Source organism: Salvelinus namaycush, chromosome 4 (assembly GCF_016432855.1).
Source record: "Salvelinus namaycush isolate Seneca chromosome 4, SaNama_1.0, whole genome shotgun sequence".
Lineage (NCBI taxonomy): Eukaryota > Metazoa > Chordata > Actinopteri > Salmoniformes > Salmonidae > Salvelinus > Salvelinus namaycush.
Window position 1 is genome coordinate 25,736,240 of NC_052310.1, and position 23,133 is coordinate 25,759,372.

The 23,133-nt window shown below is 39.7% G+C and overlaps 1 protein-coding gene and 1 pseudogene across 1 annotated transcript in view; both read right to left on the bottom strand.

Moving 5' to 3' along the window:
* The window catches only part of LOC120045549 (RUN domain-containing protein 3A-like), a 35,018-nt gene extending 27,144 nt beyond the window's left edge, over positions 1 to 7,874 (bottom strand). Inside the window, exons 1-4 of the mRNA XM_038990453.1 lie at positions 7,762 to 7,874; positions 4,823 to 4,938; positions 4,534 to 4,661; positions 4,187 to 4,272 (exon numbers count right to left, since the gene is read on the bottom strand). Coding sequence (XP_038846381.1) covers positions 4,187 to 4,272; positions 4,534 to 4,661; positions 4,823 to 4,938; positions 7,762 to 7,874 — 443 coding nt within the window. The remainder of the gene's footprint in view (positions 1 to 4,186; positions 4,273 to 4,533; positions 4,662 to 4,822; positions 4,939 to 7,761) is intronic.
* Positions 146 to 1,100, bottom strand: LOC120045302 (annotated as a pseudogene).
* Positions 7,875 to 23,133: the final 15,259 nt, after the last annotated feature.

A 23,133-nucleotide genomic window follows, 5' to 3' on the forward strand; every position in this document is an offset into this window, starting at 1 on the left:
AAATCCCTCAACTTGCAATGTATTCGATGCTTAAGTACTCTAAAGTGTTACATTTCTAACTCAAAACAACAGTACAGTATTTCTTCATCAACATCTTTATGCTTTCGTTAATAGAATAACATTCAAATGCGGATGTGTATTTGAACTACATTTTAGTCGCACTTCTACCTATTTCCACGACCACAGGTAAAACCTTGCTGAGATGATCAATGTATTTGTTGCATTGTTGTATCGTCATTTTCTCTAGACAAAACATCTTGATGGCCTTGACCAGTTCATCTTTGCTTGTCGGCTTGGCAGAGTTACGGATGAATGTTTTCAGTTGATGCCGAACAAGTTAGATCAGGTTAAAATCAGGAGACCTACATGTAGAGATAAAAAAAAAATAGGTATTCCGTAGGCCTACCATAGGTGTTGTAGGTCTTTAATTAATTATTTTATTTTTATTTAACCATTTATTTTACTACGTAAAGGTCTACTTACTCTGCTGGCATCTTGACCCAGTTTATGCCCTCATTTGCAATGCAAACCCGGGTGGCAGTGTGTTTTGGGTCATTGTCTGCATTTGGAGAAGAAATAAAGACATTTAGCCTAACAGCCAACATTAGGTACAATAATAGAAATATACATGTAAATAGGTATAAACATAACAAAATATTGCTATAATCCTACCTTGAAAGAAATGATGTGGTCCCAGAAACACCTCTCTGACATAGGGTCCAGCATCTCTTGATGATTTCTTCCTCAAAGAAATCTCGAGCCATGATACCTGAAAAACGAGGCAAGAGTGAATTATTGTGGAACACATAACAGTCCGTGAGGTGTAGGCTACAATATTTGATGTACCTTTTGCTTTGTAAATAGCCAAACTTACCATAAAAAATCAAATGTGGGCCTTGTCTCTGGCGAGAAATTGCCCCCCACACATGGAGTTTGAGCGGATGCTTGGGACTCGGCATGCTTGATATTCTTCCTTTTTTTCTGTAACAATTTTGAGCAAATTGCTCAAGGGCCATGGTTGATTCGTCTGCGAAGATGACATCATTGAATGTCTTGCCAGCTTTGATCCATGCCTGGGCCTGCAGGATGCGAAGTTCTTTGTTTGTCAGACGAATCATTGGGTCGAAACTACAGAACATTATGGCTATTAGCAGGGCAATATTTTGGCCTTTGTAAATATTATTTTGGCCTTTATTCAGATTATAATCGCTCACTGTCACTTTTTTTTTAATGAAATAATCTCCAAAATATCGTTATATATTGGCTTATATCTTCAAAATGCTTTAAATGCTTTATTGTATAAATGTAAAAGCATATATTGTACAGTACTGTATTTCTTCATCAGCATCTTTATGCTTTCATTAATAAAATAATGATAAAAATACTCTTTCAAAATGCAGATGTTGATTTAGTTATGGATCCATAACAAATTACTATGGGAATAAATATAACCGATTTACAGAAATATTGGAACAAAGTTGTCTAATGAAGGCAAACAATTTAGAATCCTCCAATCCTCATATGCTGTAGCCTACTCCCAACCGTCACATTGTACAGCGCCATATTTTCCATTCCATCTTAACTGAAACCCTGAGGGTTTTGTTTTTCTCGGAATAGAAACAACATGATATTAATCAAATTTATTAAGCCAAATTTCTTAAAATCAATCCCATGTACTATGTTATGACAAAGGTTTTAAATTCTCTAGTAATGCCAACATGGGAGACTATCAAATGCTTCTCAATGATGCCCTCTGTTGGTCAAACTAGCACTAACCTGCATTAACGTAAAAAATGACTGACAATTATATAACGTGACATAGAATGCGGTGTGCTGCAGTATGAAGCAACTTTTAAAGGAGGAACTATTGTATGTAGATATTCCATTAAAAATCTGCCATTTCCAGCTACAATAGTCATTTCCAACATTAACAATGTCTACACTGTATTTCTGATCAATTTTATGTTGTTTTAATGGACAAAAAATGTGCTTTTCTTTCAAAAACAATGACATTTCTAAGTGACTCCAAACTTTTTAACGGTAGTGTATATTAATTACTTTGTATATGTAAAGACACAATTAAATCAAGAATAGTCTGATGGGTGACAATATTAGCATATCACTTGTGAATTATATATTGTTATTTGTAAATGATGCCCAGCGTAAGGCAAGAAACAATCCCTTTTTTGCATGACTTTTTTAAATCATAGTCGCACACCTCATGTAGCCTAGCCCATAGGCCTATATGTTTTGATAAGGTTTTTATCACAACTAAAGTGGCCAAATAACTTCTTAAAATAAAGCACATTAATCCGCTTTACAAGGGGTGTAGAGCCTAACTGGCATACATAAGTAGCACGTGAGTTTCAAGTTTGGGAAGATAATTTTCACATAAAAATGCACTTTTATAATAAAAGCATTACATGCATAATCGCATTTGCAGTAACTTTGATAATGTTTTTTTTACCACTAATGGAACATTTGCGCTTATAGCCTACTGCCGTGTACGCATTGCTGCTCTTATAATGTGTAGAAATAGCCTAATAGTTTATTTAAAAAATTTGTTTGGAATATTTATTTCTCGCACTGAATAGAATAGGTCAACTTTTGTACTATGGGGGATAGTAATTTGACATAAGCTAGTGCTTTTGCTGTTTGTTGGACTACTCATCTTGTTGGCTGACGAAAACTAAATGTGGACAGTTCTTCCAATATCTTCAATATGCACGTTGAAATTGGATAAGGAAGCATGCAGTTGCGTCCCCGATGTGTCTCTCTTCACTTGTAGCCTGTGAGAAAGACCCGATCACGTGATGGAGAGCCATGTGAGTGAGAGGTGATTCGAGTCACGCAGCACTCAGGGAAAAAGGCACAACACAGCACTCTGGGCCATGGGCACAACGACCACTAGCCGCAAAAGCCATGGATTTTTTTAGGGTGCATTACGGCCACACACAGGGGATGACGCCGGGAAATTTGAGGCAAAATCAAGTGCTTGTCAAATTGTGAATGAGAGACTGATGAAGTATGTTCAGCCTGCGCCAAAAAAACAAAGCAGAACTCATGCCTTTCAAGCAACTTTTTTCAAATCATCATTAGAGTCGCATCATGCAGCCTTACAGTGTATTAAAAACCTAAACATATAGCCCAACGTTTGTAAAACAAAGCATATAAAAGTACCTATTTCTTTGTTAACCGCTCAACACAGAATAGCCGCATGTGCGCACTACCTCAAATCGGTTGGAGAAAATATCCTTTTTATTTTATTCAGCTATGTTCAATTGTATTCTTCATATTAAAAAATAATATAAAATAATGACATGGAATTATAAGCAAATCTTGTCTGCTAAATTAACTAGTGAAGCCCACAGCCATTTGGCATAGCCAGATCAGGACGTAACAACTCAGAGTATGCTACTCTGTTCTTCTGCAATAGACTACAATTTCTTCATATCATGTTTCTTTAGACCTGTCTAAAATAAATAATGTATTTATTGTGAAGGTGTAGGCTATATTACATGGATTTATTAGACTTTTAAAAATGTAGATGTTCCAAAGGTTTGCATCAGTGGCTTGTAGGCTATGTGTGGAGGCCAGGAGATGCGAAATGTGTTTATGTAAATTAACGCTCAATTACCTTGAGACCGACAGTTATTTGCTTGACAATCACCAGCTGACGAAATTTTGTGGCAGTCGCAGCCCAAGTTCTGACTCATGACTGCCGGTGCAGCGGTAATACAGTCAAAGCAACAGCCCTAGTTGTCATGCTATGTACCCAGTTTGTGTGCCTGACATTAGTTGTTTGTGCACACTGTATGGTTGTGGCTTAGTTCAGGTATGGTTGTATTGTGGACTTTGGTGAACATTGTATAGTCATAGTGGCTGTCAATAGTTGCTCATGATCATGTGATGAGGTAGCCCCACCTGAGAACTTCAAAACCAGTCTCTGCCCTCAGACCAAGATGGAATATCCTCTTGGTCTAACACGTTGGTTGCTCCCGTGGGTCACGTCTTAGACCGTTAGTCCAAGAGGAAATTCCCTCTTGGTCCGAGGGCAGACACTGGTTTTGACGTTCGCAGGTGGGGCTACCTCATCACGTGACCATGAGCAACCATGCCAGACTCATATCCGCTACAATAGCATGGTTGAGGCATGGTTGCATTGTACTCAGAGCATACTGCTGACCTGGTTGTCCGACTGTCCCTCAGAGCAGTGGATATGTATTCAGAGAGTCTCTTCTCCATCAGGGCTACTCGAATCCAGGCTCGACCCTGCAGAAGACAGACAGGCAGACAGCCAGACACTATTAATCACATTTATTTATTTGTTTATTTGTCAGGGACCATGTACAACATGCCATTGCACCAGATTTAGCTTGATAGCTACATTTAATCTGTAGTCTCTGCCAAATGCCAGTGAGAAAAACATAGCGCTACTAGGCTTTAAGTAAGTAAGTAAGTAAATAAGTAAGTAAGAAGTAAGTCAGTCAGTTATTTAGTCAGTCTAAGTAAGTAAGGATGCCGATCTCTTGCCTTGGCCCGCGAGGTGCTGATGTTCTCCATGTTCTCAATGCTGCTGATGCAGCTGTTCTGGACCTTTCCGCAGGCCAGCCTGATGAAGTCCCAGTAGCTGCGCTGTCCATCAAACCAGCTGCCCGACCCTGACCCCACCAAAAAGAAAGGGTCACTCTCAAAACACTGCTTTTTGGAATGCATCCCTCTTCTGATTGTGATACTTTTAAATGTTATGTCTTTGTGTACTGGCAACTATTCAAATGTATTTGTTAATATGTCAATGTTCTATGGTTTATGCTAGTTTTACCTGTGAAGCTGTGGCTGAGGATGTGCTCGAGGACAGCTGCGAAGTTGATGAACTCCTCTGATGAGTCATCGATGGGCTCGGCGGTGTACTTCTCCAACAGAGTCTTTACTGAAAACCTATCAGGAAGAGAGAGATGGTTAGGTCACTACTAACTGATCGTTTTTCCACCAATCAACACAAAGATTGTTTCATGTGAATGTTGAGGGTGGTAACAGACAAACAATTACAAACTATACTTGAAGCAACTTGTCATAATACCTTCATAAGACTGTAATATCATTACAAATTCAGAAAACCAAATAATGATGACAATCATTTTAGAAAGAACAGGAGTCTGTCAGGAAGCTCTCAAATGAAGAGTCAATCAGCTTTTACCGGGAGGCTCAAATTTACAACACTGCATGAATAAGACACTTGTAGGAAATTACTCAGTGAGGAAAGAAAACAGCACATGGTCCAACAAAAGTAACAACAGTATAATTTGTAAGTTCAATGTGACAAAAACAAGATCTGCCTATTGTAGGCCTATATGTTCCTCTACATACAATGCATTTTCCTTTTACCAATCTGTTGTTATGGTAACTAAGAGATATTTCTTGCAGAGCAAAACACTCATGCACTAACTTTCACGCTAAATAATTCAGGAAGTCCTTTCACAGAATGTCCAATGAGACGGAGCTATATTACTGGGTGAAAATAGCCATTTGGTCGCACTGACCCCTGTTGAATAACCATTTCCAACCTCCGACATTTCCTAAGGTCATTAGACTCTGATGGGTAGGCTACTGCAGGGCCAGATAGATAAGGATACTATAATAGAGTCTACAGTCTCAGTGTTTCGTCTTGTTTTGCACCCTAAAGCACTGCTCAGAAATATTAGTGTGAGACTGTATGTAAATGGAGGGCCATTCATGTTCAGGTGGTCAGTCACTGTGATGAATTTCAGGGAGGGGAGCAGTCAGTCACAGTCTCACAGTCACAGTCACAGTCACAGTCACAGTCACACACACACACACACACACACACACACACACACACACACACACACACACACACACACACACACACACACACACACACACACACACACACACACACACACCACTGTTGAGTAATACATCACAATGCTTATTCTAACGGTAGTTTGGTAACAAGCCCAGGCAGAGAAGCAAGTGATTTCACTCTCCATTGTTCGGAGGGTAACAATGTCTCCTTCAGCTACACTGGGGCATCCCGGATACAAGAGAATAATTGGTTGACAATACGGGAAGCCAGCAGTGTATACATTCACCTGATTTTTCATTGTACTTAAAACGAGCTAGGGCAAGACATGAGAATTGATATCCATGGTTAGTTCAGGTAGTCATTTTTTCTTTCAATTCTAATGTGTTCTACTGGATCTTAATGTAGAATATGCTCTATATTTACAGCTCTGATGCAACTATAAGGACACTAGTGGCACCCCACACTACGAGCGGTAAATCATTGGATCTGATTAATTTGATTCAATGCAATTCAATCTTTGAGGACTGCAACCATAGAAATACAATGTATTTATGCTACTAATAAGATAATGTCAACTTCCTGTCTATGGTTATTTTGCTCACTGCTCATTGTCAATTTCTCACTGTCAACCTATGAGTGCAACTATTATTGATTTTGCACAGACATTTTTGGGGGTTTCAAACGCAACTGGAGCCAAGTCAATTTTAGGCAACTAATTTCGAATTCACCGGTGGCACCTTGACTGACTATAAAAGTCTGTCCGCCACCAGGCACAGTAAAATAATTTGTTTGCAAAAGTTACATCATAGAAGGCCCTTCAAAATAGAATTACTATTGTGATGCATAATTGCTATGGTAATTTGGAATGTTCAGTCAATGAGCCCCACTGGGCACAGATGTCAATTCATTGTCTATTCTACATTGGTTCAGCGTAATTTTATGAAATTAAATTACATGGAAACAACATTGATTGAACCAGTGTGTGCCCAGTGGAGCATTATGGGTAAGGTAGTCAGTCTACAGTTTACAAATTGGCCCACAAATGCATACATCATATGCATTGTGACAGCACTGTTACCTATTGCAACTGTGGCATTCCAAAAACAAAACATGGGGGAAAAAAACAATGATACAAAACACAGCGGAATATAAAGTGGCCAGTGGCATGTAACAGGGTGATGCGCTTCTTTTGTGCCTAAAATGAAGAAAAATGCTGCAAAATTGTAGGAGGCGATTCCCCTGTTCTGTGGCTTACTGTATAACACTATAGAAGACTGGAGCCTTAAAAAGACTAAGGACCACTTATAATGACATTGCATTTCCAAGGACTCAACATTGCAATAGCCTATTACTCATCTTCCTATTGTTGGCAATTTTAAAGGCCTCGTGAGCCTATGTATCCTGACTCCCTGGGGTACCAGCTGCTATGCTATGTCCTTGCCCATAGAAGGTTGTCGTCATAGCAACGACACCATCCGCGAGGAGACGATAAATTACACATGATGATGACATGAGACACTCTCAACTCACAAGAGCCAGGTCGATGGAAAGGATTCATTAACAACTTTAAAAAACAGTCACGCTTGTGCTGTGTTAGTCTATATGTAGGTTCGCTCATGAACATTAAATAATAAAGATACCCCCCCCCATTCAAGTCATCTTGTTACAGTATAGGCCTATGGATGACGTAATTGCTTCACAAGCTACAGTATGGCTGCTGTAGCCTATCTTGCAAGTGCTCTGTATTGAAGGGGTGGTGGAAATGCTGGGTCTCTTAGTTTTGAAGGTTGTCTGTAAATGTCAAAATTATTCATAAGAAAAACAGGAGATAGCACATCACAATATGCTATTGTAGACCTAAACCTAAGGAGTGAGCGAAATCTATAGGCACACCCATTTTGTAATAGCCTACATCTTAAAAATGCGCACATTACCTGCAAACGGTGATGAGATTCTTGCGCTCCACGGCAACACTCCGAGAAATAGAGGATGGTTTTTTTGAGACATCAAGCATAGCCATAGTTGCCTGCACACAACTCGGCTCCATTCGGAGATGGCGGCGCCGCTCAGCCTACTGTTATGAATCCTGCACCACAGGACCCCTCCCTGCCCAGGCGATGCTCCTCATCCACTTTTCTGTTGTTGGTGATGAAAAGAAATGACGCTTTTTTTAAAGACACCCTCGCATGCTTCCACGTTTAAGTCTACAAGCTGAGCCTCGGGACATGCATTGACAATAACAGAGAGCCAAATAATCTATACCGGTATTCCACTCTCCTTCTGCTCTCTTCTCAATCAGCGAAATTTCCTTCCGTAGGACGAGGGTCTCGACAGTGAAACCGTTGGGTGATTGGTTTAGCTTTCTTGAGTGGGTGACGTCACACAGATGCTATACATAGCTGTCTGTTATTTTTATTTATTTTTATTTAACTAGGCAAGTCAGTTAAGAACAAATTCTTATTTTCATTGACGGCATAGGAACAGTGAGTTAACTGGCTTGTTCAGGGGCAGAACGACAGATCTTTATCTTGTCAGCTCAGGGATTTGATCTTGCATGCTAGTCTAACGCTCTAACCACTAGGCTACCTGCCGTTAGCTAGCTCATCCACTGTCATGAGCAGCAGCACATACCTAATGATCTGGGAAACCCAACTTCAGCTTTTGATCGCTGAATTAATTGGGAAATAAATTAAAGCTTCACCAGCTCTACCAATTAATTTTAGTTTCACTGTCCGAATATTCCAAAAATGTGCCCACTGATTGTAATATTTACCTTTCCACAAACTGTCTGGTATGTGTTGCTTGATATGAGCAAATGTATCAACGAGTAGGGCATATGTCCATGATTAGTTAATGACTAGCGCTACTGCCTGGCCATTGAGCTAGCTAGCTAGCCACATTTGAGTAATCCTGAATGTCGATAAAAGATGAGTTGAACATATTTGTCTGAAAACAGACCAGTCGACAGTTATTGCCCGTCGTGAAATCATGTCTAACCAGTTGGCTAATGTAGCCTGTGTGTCCTGGCATGAGCTCCTGACCTGATAGGTCGTTATCAAGTTCGCAAACGTCACAACATGTTGTCAAACACACTCTAAACTACATTACAAACTTAAAATAGTAAAATGTCACAAATTGCCAACCTATATAGGTTGTTATCAATAAAACTTCACAATACGATGCAGAGTGTTCAATTTGGCTGCTGGGGGGCAAAGAGACCTCTAGTGGACTAAACTCCACTCCATGGTGAAGGAAGTTTATGATGAACATCACCAACATAGTAGAGCAGAGACCAGGCTTTGTGAAATCTAGCTCCGACTACATCGATTCACCCAAGATCAATACTTTAAAAAATGTAAATCATGAAACGCCTGCCTTGTACCTATGTTTAACCTCTGTTGTTGGGTGTGTGACGCACACAAAATGTATGGTCACATTTGTGTTTATGTATTGTTTCTTTGTATTGGGAAAGAATGCTTTTACTGAAATGTCAGTCCTCCAAGGTTTCGCCATTGCGATGCATTTATACTACTGTTGGCCAGTAGGGGGCAGTGAGACGTGTTCGCTTCGCACTGGGACTATATGCGATCCTGTACCTGTGTGTTATCATAATTGAGAGAACCTTTGAAAGAGAAGCCACGTTCTCCTGTTTCATCTTTTATCCTGAGTTACAGGTCAGTAAAGTGCAAAAATACACTGAATACCACACGATCGTTTTGTAACTTGCCTATTGAAGGGAATGTAATGGTTTTCAACAACATAGTAATTGTATAACGTTGTACTAGACAGAAAATGCATTTCGAGTGTAAAATCAAATGATGGTGGTGCATTCCTTTGATCTAGAAAATAATTAATTGTTAACTCCTGAACATTTGTATTTTTCAAAAAGACACGCCTAACAATATCCTAAGGGTTTAGATAATTTAAGGTTGTAACTCTGATGTTTAAGAACTTTGTAAATGTTGTACTGTAAATGTTAGAAAAGCTGCTAGCTTAGAGCTAGCTCTGGTTAGCTTTTGGCTAGTTCCGGTGTTGTGCTGAAAAGCTCCCCCCTGCCAGAATCCCCCCCTCGCGTGAGTACGCACGCACTCAATTCTTCATTGCTACAACTTGCTTGCTAGTTGAGATTTCTGATCACGTTAACTCTTCCCTCTATATATGTGCTAGAATTTCTATTTGTAGCATCTGTAACACATTGTTCTTAAGTGCTAGTTCCAGTGTTTTGGAATCTTTGTCTTATATTAATAATGAAATGTTTAACAATGGTTGTTGTTCAAAATGTTTGCATTGAAATATTGTTTTCATATTTTTTTTTTTTTTTTTTTACATAGACCACACCTTGTCATTTCCATCACAACCCATATTTTTGAGGTAGATGGGTATATTATGTATAATTTTCATACATTTATTTGTTTTAGACATGGAAATCATATGGTTGTTATCATAATCTCACAAAAAGGTTGGGTGGAAATATCTTATTTTTCATTATAAATAAATGTTTTCAGCTGTCACCAAGGCAAGTTAATACATTCAGACGTCGTGTTTAATTTTTAATATTAGGAAAACTTTAAAAATCACTTAAAATAATATTCAATACAACTTCATGTACAAATGTATAAGAAATCCGTTATAAATCAATTGTATGATATTTCATTTTCAACTAAAATGGATGTTTAATGACGTGATGGAAATTACATTTGTCTATGGCTGTCTGGGGAAAATGACAAAAATATATAAATTCCTGAATAGTACGATCGCAGCCGTTATCAGATATAGTTTCTAGACAAATCAAAGACAAGTACAATACTGGTAAAATGGTGTTTGAATAAAAAAAAAAATCTGAAAGTTTGCATGGCCAAAGTGCCCGAAGTTGCATAATCACCCAGGCACATGATTAGACCACAGGTTACAATAACTGGCAGCTAGTTCATTTTCTGACAAATATTTTCAACTCCTTGTTAGTTTATCCACTGACCACCTCATGAAGGAGGATAGCTACCGTAATTACTGAAATGTAGCTAGCTAGATCACTGGCCAGGCAGTAGCCACTAACTAATCGTGGACGCGTTACCTATTCTTTGATATATTTGGGTTAACTTGCTCATATCAAGCAACACATACCAAATTGTTTGTGGAAAGGTAAAAATAACAATTACTGCGCTCGTTTTGTGAATGATCGGACAGTGAAACAAAAATAGATTGCTAGCTAGCTGGTGAGATTTTCATTTATTTCCCAATTAATTTGGTGATCAAGCTGAAGCTGGGTTTCCCAAGTTGTTGGGTCGGTGCTAACTGCTCATCCCGGCGGCGCCAACTAAACAGACGGCTCTGTAGACGGTCCCCCCATCTTTGACATTATGGTGATCTCAAACCACATCACAGAAATTGATGACGACTCAGTGTAACAGTATAACTTTAGTACGTCCCCTCGCCCCGACCTCGGGCGCGAACAAGGGACCCTCTGCACACATCAACAACTGACACCCACGAAGCGTCGTTACCCATCGCTCCACAAAAGCCACGGCCCTTGCAGAGCAAGGGGCAACACTACTTGTAGGTTTCAGAGCAAGTGACGTAACTGATTGAAACGCTAGTAGCGCGTACCCGCTAACTAGCTAGCCATTTCACATCCGTTACATCAGCACAAGAAAGCTGTTGAATGATATCACTGTCAAGACAGCTATATTTTCTTCATCATCATCATCCTCACATTCACATTAAAATATATGTAAGAAACACCCACACACACACACACACTGTAATGAAATTAACAATTTAGTAGGCAATATTTTCACCACAGCCTTTGCAATATTCCCATCCCCCACACAATTAACCATGAACTGGTGATGAGAAGTTCGGTTCTTTTTATTGACTCAGATCTTTTTGACTCGTTCAGTCAAAATAACAAATCTTTCGACTCATTTCGTTCATTTGAGTCAGTCATGCCCAGAGCACACAGGACCCCCTACCGGCGAACAATGAACTGAAAACTCGAAATTCAAGTTTCTACAAGCCTCTCGTTCACCATAGGGGGCTTATTGGAGTTGTCATTTGTGACTGAGCCTTGTTGACGTGTGCTTTAAACAATGTACATTTGTGTATTGCTAGGCATACAAACAAATACGATTATTTCTTGATACATTTTAAACGAGGTCTAGACTAGTTGTAGCCGCAACCGGACTAGATTGTAAACGACTCATGGCGGAATGCATTCCTTGACTGCTGTGATAATCACAATGTCGTTCGTGAACTGCAGCCCCCCAAATGATTAATTATCGAGTTTGAGTTTATTGACCTGAGGCTGGGTATGTTTTGGTTCTACAAAGCTGTGTCCATCATAACATTCAATAATACACTGAATTAAAATATAAAAAAGAAACGAATAGTTTTGGTCCCTTGTTTCATGAGCTGAAATAAACGACCCACTGGTACGCTCCCTAGCAGTAATTGTATTGTTGAACTTTCTGAGATTGTTCTGACTAAGAACTTTTTCATGTTTGAAAATAACATGTTCATTCAACAGAAGGGAACTGCTATGGGTAATAAAATGGCCCCAAATGATGCCAATCTTTATGTGGGGTTGTTTGAGAATAATGGGATTTTCACCCCTAACAATCCATTCATGCACCATATCAAGCTCTGCAAACGCTTCATTGATGACATATTCCTTCTATGCCAGGGCACAGCAGAGGAACTTCATCGATTCCACTCCTTCATCAATACAAGCAGTGAACATTTGAAATTCACCTTCCCCTTTGATGTGCATGAAACAAGTTTTCTGGACATTTTGATAAAGACGGAGGGGGGTGGCTTTAGCACCCTATACAGGAAGCCGACGGACATTAATACAGGAAGCCGACGGACATTAATTCCCTGTTACGCAGAGCTTCCACCCTACACCCCTAAAAAAAGAGCCTCCCCATGAGCCAATATAGTCGCATACGCAGGATTTGTAGTACACAGAGTGACTATGACAAACAAGCCGACTGTCTGGATGAGCGTTTCAGACAGCGGGGTTACCCAGAGTGGCTGTATGACGCAGGATGACAGCCTCACGCCCAAACCACCCCACCCTCCTGCCCAACGCGTTCAATGCTTCCTTCAATACTCCCCACTTGGTAAACAGTTTGACCATATCATTAAAACACACGGGCACATCTTGGGCACTGATCCACAACTGGAAAATACGTTTAAAGAACCCCCACGGGTAGTCTTCAGATGCGTCCCCCAACATCAGTCAAATGGTGGTGAGGTCTGATCTTCCACCGGTGCCACATAGCACCTTCCTAGACAATGTGTCTGACGGTAATTACAGATGTGGCCGATGTACCCAGTGTAACTTAACGAACAAATGCACAATGTTCGATCACCATATCACAGGCAAAGGCCATTAAGATTAAGGGAATTATTACGTATTCCACCAAAAATGTGATATACCTGATCAAGTGTATTTGTGGTCTATGTTATGTAGGGAAAACGAAAAGACCTCGGAAAACAAGGATAGCAGAACACAGGAGTAATATCAGGACCCTTGACCAGAGAAACCCTGTGGCTGCGCATTTCATGGAGGCTCGTCACAACATTAGCTCTCTGAGATACATTGGTATCGAACATGTTAAGACTCCTAGGATGGGGGGGATGCTGATAATCTATTATTGAGAAGAGAATTGTATTGGATTCACTGTTTGTGCACCATGTCTCCTAAAGGTCTGAACCAGGAGTTTGATATCAGACCATTTCTTACATGAATATGTCACTTTGATTTGTCTTGCCTTCCAGGTCTCCTACTTGGTCATTATACGATTCTGTAACTACTACATGTGCCCACCTCATTGATATCAAATTATTAGAGATAAACTAATTGTTTTTGAAATAGGTCACTGGAATTATATCTAAGGCCAAAGTTCCTCCGACGCATAATGGTAATATGGGCGGGTATTTCAACAGTTTCCAACACAATATTTTTTGTACTGTTGCCTAGGTTTTAACTTGAACCCATATGTATGTATCTAATCTTTTATGACAATATGTACCTCTGTGATTAATTTTGATTGATTTTGCACACAAGGGAATTGAATTGTTTCCACACCCACCATGTGCGCAATGGTCATGTGAGGTGAAATGTGTATATTTTGGGAAGTGAGCACTCAGTTTGTCCGTTTGAACTGATGAAGATCCGTTTCGGATCGAAACGTTGTCAATAAAACTGGGATTTGGGAGATTTAACAGTGTCTGGGCCTTCATGTTCTTTACTGAAATAAAAGATCCCAGAAATATCCCATACACACAAAAAGCTTATTTGGCAGTATGTTCAACTGGCCACAACCGGAGACCACGTGTATGACGTTGTGTGGGCGAGCCGTTTGCTGCTGTCAACGTTGTGAACAGAGTGCCCCATGTCACAAGGATCTGTACACTTCCTGGAAGCTGAAAATGTTCCAGTTCTTCCATGGTCTGCATACTCACCAGACATGTCACCCATTGAGCATGTTTGGAATGCTCTGGATCGACGTGTACAACAGTGTGTTCCAGTTCCCGCCAATATCCAGCAACTTCGCACAGCCATTAAAGAGGAATGGGATAACATTCCACAGGAAACAATCAACAGCCTGATCAACTCTGTGAAGGAGATGTGTCACGCAAATAAATGGTGGTCACACCAGATACTGACTGGTTTTCTGATCCACGCCCCTACTTAAAAAAAAAAGAAAAAGGTATCTGTTACCAACAGATGCAAATCTGTATTCCCAGTCGTGAAATCCATAGATTAGGGCCTAATGAATTTATTTTAATTTACTGATTTCCTTATAGGAACTGTAACTCAGTAAAATATTTGAAATTGTTCCATGTTGTGTTTATATTTTTGTTCAGTATAAGTTAATTGCATTCATTATTACACCATGCCATCAATTGTCAGTTCTAAAAATGTATTTTTCTTTTCTAGGCTCATGATCTATTTTCCTGCATGAATATGACAGATAGTTGGAGGTTGGAGAAGGTCTCTGTAGCCGCTGAGCTGGAGGAGCGTTTATTAATCCTGCTGTAGGGCTCATTGCTGCCAGCACTAGTAATTCAAACAAACGACTTCAATGAACGAGTCACTCAGATAAACGAATCATAACTCTCGAGTCAGTAAAAAGAGGTCGCGAAATGCACATCACTACAATGAACAGCTGTTTGCAGAAGTGGGCAAGAGCAGCAAGGTTGCTGTAGACTCCCACATTCACCAGTTGTCTTTGACAGCTGATTTATGGGATACTAGGCCATACATATGTATGGTAAAAATAAGGCTGAGCTTTAGGAGAGGAAAATCCATAGGCCTACAGTTGTAAGGGCAATTGGACAATTGTATCCTACACAAATGTCAACACCCTTTTTACAGGTTTACATATGAGGACTAAACCCTCGCCAGACCCACTCCAGGTCATTCCACAGAAGCCAGAGCCATGCATGCACGATTGCACATTGAAACTGAGGGGCCATATGCCCATTCATTTGTTAGGAGAGAAATATACAAGATATAGCCTACACAAAAATGTATGCAAACATATTGCTTTTGAATACCATTTAGAGCATTTGGAGCATGTGGCACTGACATCTCTATAAACCCTCAACTTCACACTATTATTTAACCTCTGCATTCAATTATTTATTTCAAACCTAATGCATTCTTATAGGAAATCATTCTAGGCTGTTTCACTGTGGCATGAATGGCATCAGACCTTTCCATTTGGCCTATTTGTTCTCATAGTTGGCCACCAGATGGTGTATGTAGACCATATTTTATCCATTAAGTTGCACAGTTTGAAACTATAGTATAAGGAGGGCTTGAATCACATTCGAGAGAGACCATTTGGATGAAGTTAGATTTTTTTATTATAAATTTGCAATATATGAAACCTACACAGCCTGACATAGTGTATAGGGCAATTTACAACATTTACGGTTTTCTTTCTTGCAAGAAGCTGGTAATTGAAATGTTAGTAGAATGTTAATTTCGACTATAGGCTACACTATAGTGTGTAAGTATGACATCTGTAGACAGCCTGGAGAAGGATGTTCAGGAGGTCAGTGTGTCTGCTCTAAGCAAACAGGAAGAGACTAGACCAGAGATAGAGTTGAAGGGAAAGAGAACCACTATGTCTACCAACTTTTATGTCACTGACTGGGGAAAAAATTCACAACCAGGGTCAATATCACTTCAACAGTGCCTCTTCTTGTGTTCTCTGCAATGGTCTGGGAAATTGAAGTGATTCCAAAATGTTTTCAAAGGGCCATCCAACTTTGTTGTCTGTTAACAGTAATGGCATTCCTTTATTTTCACTGATAATTAAGGAATCTCTATTATATCAAAGGAGAGTTGCAAGAATTTTACAAGAGTCATTCCAAAATGTTTCTAACCAATAAACTATTATTGGATTATTTGGAGAATTCAGTCTCTTGCCATGTTCATTTGTACTCGCATGGGCTGAAATGTCCTTCTTGGCTTGCCAAGTTGCCTTTGAATCCCCCATTTGTTCTAAAACAGGTATTATTAGATGTCTTAGCCACCACCACCATTTTGTGTTGGTATTTATCTTCGCTGTGCTATGTGGATGAGAGACGCTGGTGGGTTATGAGTCAGGTTTTGCCACTAAGACTCGAGCCCAGCATACACAGCCTGGCTACATCTTGTTCTGGGACGAAACCTCATGGCCGGCTGTGAAATTCCAGACCCGGTCGCGAGGGCGTTTGGGACAGAGAAGGGTTTCGGGAGCGAAGGCTTTAAGTTGCCCTTCCAGGTGCAGAAGCTTCCACTGACCACCTCTCTTGGTCCTCTTGTCTGTAACCCCAGTTTTCACGCACATTGGAGTTCTGAGGACAGTACTGTCTCGAAAGCAGAAACAAATGTTGTTGGTTAAGATTAGGCAAGTAATCACAATTGGTTAAAGTTAGGTTAAGGGGTTGGGTGAAGTTTAATAAATACATGAATTGGTTAAATTTAGGGGTTGGGATGAGGTTAGAAAACAAAAAACAAACCAGCGACCTTGAGTATGGCAACCCACGTATATCTGCAATTAATATTCAAGGTACACAAGCCTGTAACAAAAGGAGAGTTTAGACTGACCATTGTGGAAATAATACAGTCAACTGTGAGAGAAAAAAAGAAAGCGATGAAAAACTCTTTTTTTCCCATCACCAGCTTGGGTAAACCTTCCCTGAAACGTACAGGTCAATATTTGCCAGCGGCGGAAACGTGATCATCTCTAAAGCAGGCCTAGCAGGAATACAGTCAGTGCCACAGAATGCCTTTTGCGGTTAATGACGAGAGAAGAGAGAAGGTGTGTGTGTGTGTGTGTGTGTTTGTTTACGTCCCACTAGGCGGCCCATGTAATTTCAACATTGACATTTTGGTAATATTTGGTTGAGATGTTGATCAAGGAGAATTCAACCTTTATTCGCCCTCTCAAAAAGACAGCCAGAAGTTAGCTGAATTCCCAGTGTTATCACTGCGCTTTCAACCATTTAAAAGCACAAAGTTCAAATGGGAATACAATGTCAAATATTTTGTATTTATATAACAACTTAATGTTATCACTGTGCTTCATCTAATAGCACATCCAAATTACATGGATTGCAGTTGAGATTAAAGGAAAGTATGATTATTATAGCAATTGTGAAAATCTACACCAATGCATGGAATGTTGAACATGCACGCTTTTTAAGATTGCATAAGAAGACATTGCTAGTTACATTAAGCCTTCTGTAATGTGGCCATGGATGTGTTACTCATTTTAAGGTTTAATAAATACTGTTACATTAGTTTGTAAGATAGTGTTAACTTTCGGCTATTTCCTGTATTACAAAAGTATTATTGAATTGTGTTTGGTTGGCAACGCAACCAAATATCAAAATTTCAAGGATAGCTAATGCTTGGATAGTTTCATCTGAACCACTGGTTAAATCCTATTTTTTTACTTACATTTTTGGTTTAGTTGGAGACGTGAATCCAACATAGCCTATTAACTTGTTAACAAATTCTATTTACTGTGTTGCAAAAGTGATATTGAATTGATACAGTACCTTTCGAAAGTATTCACACCCCTTGACTTTTTCCACATTTTATTGTGTTAGAGCCTGAATATAAAATGAATTCAATTTAGATTTTGTGTCACTGGCCTACACACAAGTTAAATAAAGGTTAAATACATATTTTCTCATAAAAAAACAATACCCCATAATGTCAAAGTGGAATTATGTTTTTATACATTTTTACAAATTAAAATGAAAAGCTGAAATGTCTTGAGTCAATATGTATTCAACGTCTTTGTTATGGCAAGCCTAAATACGTTCAGGAGTAAAAATGTGCTTAAGTCACATAATAAGTTGCATGGACTCTGTGTGCAATAATAGTGTTTAACATGATTTTTGAATGACTACCTCATCTCTGTATCCCAGACATACAATTATCTGTAAAGTCCCTCAGTCGAGCAGTGAATTTCAAACACAGATTCAACCACAAAGACCAGGGAGGTTTTCCAATGCCTCGTAAAGAAGGGCACCTATTGGTAGATGGGGGGGGGGAAAGCAGGCATTGAATATCCCTTTGAGCATGGTGAAGTTATTAATTACACTTTGAATGGTGTATCAATACACCCAGTCACTACAAAGATGCGGGCGTCCTTCCTAACTCAGTTGCCAGAGAGGAAAGAAATCACTCAGGGATTTTCCCACAAGGCCAATGTTGAAAAAAGAAGAAGTTAACTTTATGTCCTGAACACAAAGCGCTATGTTTGGGGCAAATCGAACACAACACATCACTGAGTACCACTCTTCATATTTTCAAGGATGATGTTGGCTGCATCATGTTATGGGTATGCTTGTCATCGGCAAGGACTAGGGAGTTTTTGGTGATACAAAGAAATGGAATAGGATAACCTGGTTCAGTCTGCTTTCTAACAGACACTGCGAGACAAATTCACCTTTCAGCAGGACAATAACCTAAAACACAAGGTCAAATATACACTGGAGTTGCTTACCAAGACAACTCATGTTCCTGAGTGGCCTAGTTACAGTATTGACCTAAATCCGCTTCAAAATCTATGGCAAGACATGACAATGGCTGTCTAACAATGATCAACAACCAACTTGACAGAGCTTGAAGAATTTTTGAAAAAATGTGCAAACATTTCTAAAAACATGTTTTCACTTTGTCATTATGGGGCATTGGGTGTAAATGGGTGAGAAAAAAATATTTAGAATTCAGGCTGTAACACAACAAAATATGGAATACGTCAAGGGGTAAGAATACTTTCTGAAGGTACTGTATATGTATTGTCTATTTATTGTTGAACTCTAGGTTGAATTGAAGCAATAGCTGTTGATGACTTTGCAAATCAGCAAGTCAACTCAATCATCAAGTTTGCAGACGACACAACCATAGCAGGCGTGATTACCAACAATGACGAGACAGCCTACAGGGAGGAGGTGAGAGACCTGGCGGAGTGGTGCCAGGAAAATAATCTTAACGTCAACAAAACAAAGGAGCTGATCGTGGACTTCAGGAAAAAGCAGAGGGAGAACAACCCTATCCACATTGATGGGACCGCAGTGAAGAAGGTGGAAATCTTCAAATTCCTCAGCGTACACATCACTGACGATCTGAAATGGTCTACCCACATAGACAGTGTGGTGAAGAAGGCGCAACAGCGCCTCTTCAACCTCAGAAGGCTGAAGTAATTTGGCTTGGCCCCTAAGACCCTCACAAACTTTTACAGATGCACAATTGAGAACATCCTGTCGGGCTGTATCACCGCCTGGTACCGCAACTGCACCGACCGCAACCGCAGGCCTCTCCAGAGGGTGGTGCGGTCTGCCAAACGCATCAACGGGGGCCCACTGCCTGCCTTACAGGAAGTGGCGATTTTAGCATGTAAATCTTGGTGGGATAAAAAAAAAAGTGGGATGCATGCCAGCAAAGCCACTACACAACACAACATTAAACAATACATGAATTGCACTATAACGGTGACAAACGGTGCCCACAAACTATTAGGGCCTACATAAAGCTGTCCCAACAGCAGAGTCCCAACAGCAGTCCCAACACCTTACCACTGCTACACCTAGCTCTTAGCGGAGTCTTGTCTGGCAGCAAAACAGCACATTCAGCCTCATTTACTGCCTCTTAAAAAACATAGCTGATATGGCTGACTTGCTGAAACAAATGTGTTTAAACTGACAATTGACATGTACAAACTATGGCATAAGGGGATGAGAAGCAGATAAGAGGCAATCCGTAACTTCGATGAAGACATTAATGAGCGAGCTAGGACGGACGTAGTCAATATAACTATTTGTTCAGCACTTTTGAAGTGTACAGCGACAGAATTCAGACATGGGCTGTTCTTACAGTGTTCTCCCTGTACACCAATTCAGAACCGTAGGATAAATAAAGGGGACATATAAGTAGACAATGAAAGCTCTATCAATATTCGATGATTACATTTCTCAAAAACAGGTTATAGGCTACATGTGCACCACCAAGTCAAAATAGTAGGTGAAATTAAGAGGTGAAAATAGACCAAATTATTAGGGTGAGGCACATGGGCTCCTAACAGCTTACTACACAACATATACTTAGTATACCTTTCTTAGCTACAGTATACATATCTCCCTGGCATATTACATCATTTATGCAGCAGCATACAAGACATTGTTGGACTCTCCTTGTTGTGCTGTGCTCACTTGAACAGGAAGGTGGTGTGGCGGTCCTTCTTGGGCAAATCTTGTCATCAAACTTTGTCATAAAAGTCTGGAATTCTCTGGATTTATGGTGCTTTCAAGGCAACTGGGAACATGGGAAAAAAGGTGAATCATGATGACGTCAGTGATCTTCAGGTCGCAGCTCTAGAAATAGGCCTGAGTTCCTGATTTACAATTCTGAGTAATATGAAAGTTCAAAACGTATTTTCCCAGTCGTAGCTCGTTTTTCCAGAGTTCCAAGTTGTCTTGAACTCACTAAAGTCAGATTTTGCAGTTCTGAGTTAACAGCTGTTTTGAGCATGGCATAAATCATGCTTCATTGACAGCATGGCCAATGTTGAATGTTTATAATTTAAAACTAGGAAAAGAGACCCTTAATCTTAGACTTGGGACAGCACAGCCACTCCACTGAATAGCAGGCTAATGATTGCTTTACACTGCTTGCAGTTACCCACTGATTCCTTCCAAACCACTCATTGTTGAATTTACGATTTCCAACTTGTTGTGTAATGTTGTGTAATGTCCAATGGCCGATGAGCACCGATACGTTTTATCTATAATTTCTCTTCGTTATTTCTCTTCATATGACAAGGATTAAAAAGGACTTGCCAGTAGATTGTCGACTTTATTCATTATGATGACTGCTAGCTAAGATTTTGAAAGTATGATGTTGACATCCAATCAAAGCTACTGTTGATATAACGGGATTTGACGTCATTTTATATGTGGCCAATGACCTTGAGCCTTCTTGGATGGGCACTTCTAATGTAACTCTATGGCAGCACCCAAGGGGCTAGAGTGCTTGAGCTCTACCCTATGAGTGACAGAACACTGAGCCAATCACGGCGCAAAGCTCCGTATTTTCTGCTGGCTTGCCCCACCACCACAGAAAGCACTGCGCTAGGCTGAAAGACCTGCATTTTGGAGCTCCCTTACTCAAGAAAACAAAAAAGAGACCATGTTTGTGTGCATCTTTATTAACCCAATGTAAACTAATATGTGACACATATTAATGCCAAAATAACATGCCAAACAGGCAAGCCCTTTTTTAAATTTTTGCTAAAAATGTGGGGCTCAAAACAGGTGAATGACGGGTCGCCACTGTCTCCAGGACACCTACAGCACCCGACATTACAGGAAGGCCAAAAAGATCATCAAGGATATCAACCACCCGAGCCACGGCCTGTTCACCCCGCTATCATCCAGAAGGTGATGTCAGTACAGGTGCATCAAAGCTGACCGAGAGACTGAAAAACAGCTTTTATCTCGAGGCTATCAGACCGTTAAATAGCCATCACTAACCGGCTACCACCCGGTTACTCAACCCTGCACCTTAGAGGCTTCTGCCGTATATACATAGACATGGAATCACTGGTCACTTTAATGTTTACATACTGTACAGTATATAATGTATTCTATTCTACTGTATTTTAGTCAATACCACTCCGACATTGCTCGTCCTAATATTTATATATTTCTTAATTACATTATTTTACTTCTAGATTTGTGTGTATTGTTGTGAATTGTTAAATATCACTGCACTGTTGGAGCTAGGAACACAAGCATTTCACTACACCCGCAATAGCATCTACTAAATATGTGTGACCAATAAAATTTTATTTTATTTTATTTGAAATGCTATAGAGGCCTAAATAGTGTCATTGATGATACATGACTCATAAAGTATGGGTTACCTTTCATTTGCACTTATGAACCTACCCTTTGGAATGACTTTGATAGCAACAGTGAATATATTTTGTTATTAAGAGACCTCTTAAAACCCTGGATGGCAGACCAAATTAAAAGCTGTAGATAGATCAACTCACCAGTAGGAGGTGCTGCCCAGCCTTTAGTTTTTTTCTGATAGTGGATATAACGTTGAAGATCTGACGTTGTTTCAAAGGTACAAATTCAACATTTTATGCAAGGTTGGTCTATGTTGAAAATTGGTTACATGGATGACATAATCCCAGTGGTGGAAAAAGTACCCACTTGTCATACTTGAGTAAAATTAAAGATACCGCTAATAGAAAATTACTCAAGTAAAAGTGAAAGTCATCCACTAAAATACTACTTGAGTAAAAAGTCTAAAAGTATTTGCTTGTAAATATACTTAAGTATCATAAGTAAATACATAAATAGTTTCAAATTCCTTATATTACAGTTTTTTCCAACTGCTTACACACGTTTTCAAAACTGTCTCCTTTTTTCAAAACTCTACACACAATTCCCAAAACTGCACACACAAAATGCAAAATGCCTCACATCTCCTTCAAAATGTAACACTGCATTCAAAATGCCATAAACACATGTCAGAATGAAGCATTTGCATCAAATGGCAAACACTGTTTTCATAATAGTACATTTTTGGATATACCATGTAAACACTGTTGTTCTAAATCTAAAGCTCTTTGGTATTTCATAGGCTTATATCTACATTTCAATACAATGTTCTACAGTGAAAGTATTCTGCTGAGAGGGGTAACAAGTACACTGTAAACACCAATGCAATGTAGAAACAGAAAATACTTATTAGGCCCAACATTACTGTTGTATACAGTAGC